General features: G+C 34.0%; 1 protein-coding gene across 1 annotated transcript; it reads left to right on the top strand.

Moving 5' to 3' along the window:
- The first annotated feature begins 519 nt into the window (after positions 1 to 519).
- Positions 520 to 2,839, top strand: LOC110646198 (homeobox-leucine zipper protein HOX11). The gene is made up of 4 exons (XM_058147316.1): positions 520 to 1,154; positions 1,410 to 1,729; positions 1,931 to 2,010; positions 2,121 to 2,839. The coding sequence occupies exons 1-4, from the start codon at positions 857 to 859 to the stop codon at positions 2,527 to 2,529; spliced, it is 1,107 nt and encodes a 368-aa protein (XP_058003299.1). The 5' UTR covers positions 520 to 856; the 3' UTR covers positions 2,530 to 2,839.
- The last annotated feature ends 954 nt before the right edge of the window (positions 2,840 to 3,793 follow it).

Below are 3,793 nucleotides of genomic sequence, written 5' to 3'. Positions count from 1 at the left end.
TCAGCGGTCTAAAGCCTCCTATGTCCATTAGTCACTTCACTTGCTAATCCAATACATCACTTGAGTGATTTTGATTATTTTCTAATAAATTATAGCTAATTACTTGGAAACTGCGAAAGATTTGGGCTTAATTGGCTTCTTAATTATCATTTGGTAACAAACAAAAACGACAGTGCTTCGTTGCCCACCTGTTTAATTATGTTCGGTAACAACACATTAATGATATCCATTATATTCATCATTGTTGTGATTATGATAATTAAATAATTTCTAGGCATGAAAAAACAAATTAAAAAAAGTCAAATACTTCAGCATGGCAACATGATCGCTGCCCCTTGAATCATGAATTACTCCCACCCCCCATAAAAATATTTTTAAAAAAATAATAATTTTTTATTTTTTTAAAATATGTCATTCACTCATATTATTTTACGAAAATAAAAAAATAAAATTAATTTTATAAGATGAAAATATTATTATATTAGGACAATGATATGCTTGGAAGGCCAGATTAGATTTCTGAGAGGAAACTTTCACTCTCTCTCTCTCTCTCTCTCTCGCTCTCGCTCTCTCCCGTGCGGACCGTTGTGTATATTAATATAGATTCACGTGTATTTGTCAACCAGGTTTGTAATTGTAGGTCAATCTTTACCATCACTAGGCACGAGAAATAATTCTTAAAAAAAATAAAATAAAATAAAATAAAATAAAAGCAAGTGTGCGTCAAGGCGGAGGATTGTTTGTGTTTCTGTGATCCCATTGATATATAGTTTGGATAGGTTTTCCCAATTTTAAGTCTCTCAGGTTTCTTTCTTTTTGCTTCTTCTGTGTGTGGTCCTCTTCTTTTCTCTATAGGATGGAACTTGCTTTAAGTCTAGGTGATACATCCAAGCCCTTCAAGTTTCTTGGCCAGACTACTAAGATATCAACTAAAGATCTAGGGTTTTGCATGGGGTTAGGAACTGGATTTACTGCAACTCCAAGATCCCAAGATAAAGTTGTTGATGCTACCCTTCAAGGTGAAGCTGCTCCTGCTGCTGCTGGCTCAAGAATCTCATCAGATCCTCCTGTTCAGCTTGATCTTTTACCTTTCTCTCCCGTTCCCCGTAGACAAACCCCTTCTCAGATTCCCTTTCCATGGCTCTCGGATAACTGTATGTGCTTCCTTTTCATGGTTTATTATTCTGTTTTTTTTTTTCTAAGAAATTAAAAGAAAAGACTAACGGAAACTTCAATGACTTTGTATCTTTTTCTTTCTGTTCTCATTTTTCCCAGAAAGCAAAATTTCCTTTCCCCTTTTTTTATTCTGTGATTTTAACGCGTCACAGCCTTGCTATGGTTTTGAAGATCTGGGTTTTGCATCTCTCGCTTATTAACTTGCGGGTTCTTTTTGTTTCTTAACGTTACAGTGGTGTCTGAACCGGGTTCCACAGATGGATCAGGCAGGGGTTTTGATGTGAACCGACTATCAGCGGAGGAGGCAGAAGAAGGGGCGGCGCTGTCGTCGCCTAACAGTGCTATCTCGTCGTTTCAGATGGATTTTGGGATTAGGAGCAGTGGAGGTGGTAGATGCAATAAAAGAGATATGGAGACTATTGAAGCCGAGAGAGCGAGTTCAAGAGCAAGTGATGATGAAGAAAACGGATTAACTCGGAAGAAACTCAGACTCTCTAAGGAGCAATCAGCTTTCCTGGAAGAAAGCTTCAAAGAACACAATACCCTCAATCCTGTAAGTAAAAAAAAATTGTATATTTTTTGGTCTTTTAAAGTCCTAATCTTGAAAAGATGATACAGATATCTGTGTGCTGGAAGAAGGTTTCTTCTATTTCTGATCTGGAAAAATGAAATATTTTCCTACATTTCCGGTCATTTGGATAAAATTTTTGATCGCTTGCTTTCTATAATAACAAAGGGTACTTAAAATGTGTAGAAACAAAAGCTTGCTTTAGCAAAGCAATTGAATCTTCGTCCTCGCCAAGTGGAAGTGTGGTTTCAGAACAGAAGAGCAAGGTATGCTGCACAAGTCTTTTCTTTTTTCTTGGGATATGAATTCTTATTTGGGGTTTTTGAATACCCAATTTTGATGAAATTGTGGTGTTGTTCTCTTTTGAAATACATAGGACAAAGTTGAAGCAGACGGAGGTGGATTGTGAGTATTTAAAGAGATGCTGCGAGACACTGACAGAAGAGAACAGGAGGCTGCAAAAGGAATTGCAAGAATTAAGAGCTTTGAAAACTTCCCAATCTTTCTACATGCAACTTCCTGCCACCACTCTCACCATGTGCCCTTCTTGTGAGCGCGTGGCTACCACTACTACTTTTTCCTCTGGCACAACCACCCCCGCCACTAACACCACCAACAACATCAATAACCCAGTTGCCAACACGGCCGCCGCCGCTACCATCTCTTCGTCTACCACAACTAGCAACACAAATTCTACATCATTGTCACTGGCTAAGCCTTTGTTATACCCTTTCACTGCTAAGGTCCACATGCACCAGGCTCAAGCTCACCAAGCTGCTTCCTGACTCATGACCGAGGTGTAATTAGAGACTAAAAAAGAAAAAAAAAGATGGTAAAAAAAAAAAAAACATTTCATCCATTTGTAAATATTTGGGCTTGAAGGAATTTCTTTGTCACTATTATTAATTAATTTGGGGTAGGGAGAATTTGAAGAGTGGTTGATGTGTTCTGTTGACTGATGATGAGGGATTATAGAAGAGATTTTGTTAGAAAATCTCAATTTTGTTGAACTATTTAATGTAATTAATTGATTTTTATATATGTTGAATATAGTTTGGAGGTTAATTTATTTAATCCACTTCATTGATTTAAGTATTTTTCGTTAATCAATAATATCATGACAGGTCTAAATTGATTTTTATCTAGTGACGAATTACTTATCAGACAGGCTTAAATTCAGAATTTCCTCTACTCAAAAACAAGGTAGAAATCCGAAGGTGTTAACCACCATGAATAGCCAAATTCAAGCTAGAGAAGCTTGAAAAGTCGTGTATGCAAATCATTAGATAACTAAAAATTATGATGATTTAGTGCTAATCATCTATTAGTTGAAAGAAAGAAAGAAATGGTCTTGGTTGATTTTCTGCTAAGTCTCAATCCCTTGAAGCTGGTAAATTGATCGTCAACCAACCAATTCAAATGTCATCCTCTGATTTTGAGCAGTCACTTTCTGGTTTCCCATCTATCTAAATTGCGTACTTATTACAATTTCTGAAAATTTTGGTGTTTTCCCAAGAAAGTTCTACCTTCATATGAAATTTATCATTGACTCAGTATTAGATTGTGCCATTAATTCTTAATTCAGCAATTACTCTCCAATCTAATGTCTATTCATTTGATAGATTTTTTTTTTAAACTCAGCTCACCGTCGATTTAATATTCAAAATATATAATAAAATTTATTTATTAAATATATAAATACCTCATAATTATATTGAGTTTATTATAAATTAATTTATGTAAAAATTTTTCCAATGTATAATATTGATGTCTATTTGATAATGCCATTATGGTTGTGTTTTAGTTGGTCACTATTTTTTTTTAACTCATTAAGTTTTAATTTTTTATTTTAATTTTTTTTGGGAAAACACATTAAATTTTAATTTATTCTAACATCTTAAATTTTTTAAATTGTTTTATGAATTATTTAATTTAAAAATATTCAATCTTATATAAAAAAATTTCAATATTTCTCACACATACAAATTATAACTCAAATTATTAAATTTAAAAAGATTCAATCATTCTATGAGTATTTAAAACTAATAA

The sequence above is a fragment of the Hevea brasiliensis genome, chromosome 5 (genome assembly GCF_030052815.1).
Source record: "Hevea brasiliensis isolate MT/VB/25A 57/8 chromosome 5, ASM3005281v1, whole genome shotgun sequence".
Lineage (NCBI taxonomy): Eukaryota > Viridiplantae > Streptophyta > Magnoliopsida > Malpighiales > Euphorbiaceae > Hevea > Hevea brasiliensis.
The sequence above is the reverse complement of the archived record's forward strand: the minus strand, read 5'-3'. Positions and strand labels throughout refer to the sequence as shown.

What these genes read in the sequence shown, in the direction of transcription:
- LOC110646198 (XM_058147316.1), top strand. Translation starts at nt 857, where the DNA reads ATGGAACTTGCTTTAAGTCTAGGTGATACATCCAAGCCCTTCAAGTTT. An exon ending in AACACAATACCCTCAATCCT is followed by an intron (nt 1,730 to 1,930) that starts GTAAGTAAAAAA and finishes TAAAATGTGTAG; the next exon opens with AAACAAAAGCTTGCTTTAGC. An exon ending in TTTCAGAACAGAAGAGCAAG is followed by an intron (nt 2,011 to 2,120) that starts GTATGCTGCACA and finishes TGAAATACATAG; the next exon opens with GACAAAGTTGAAGCAGACGG.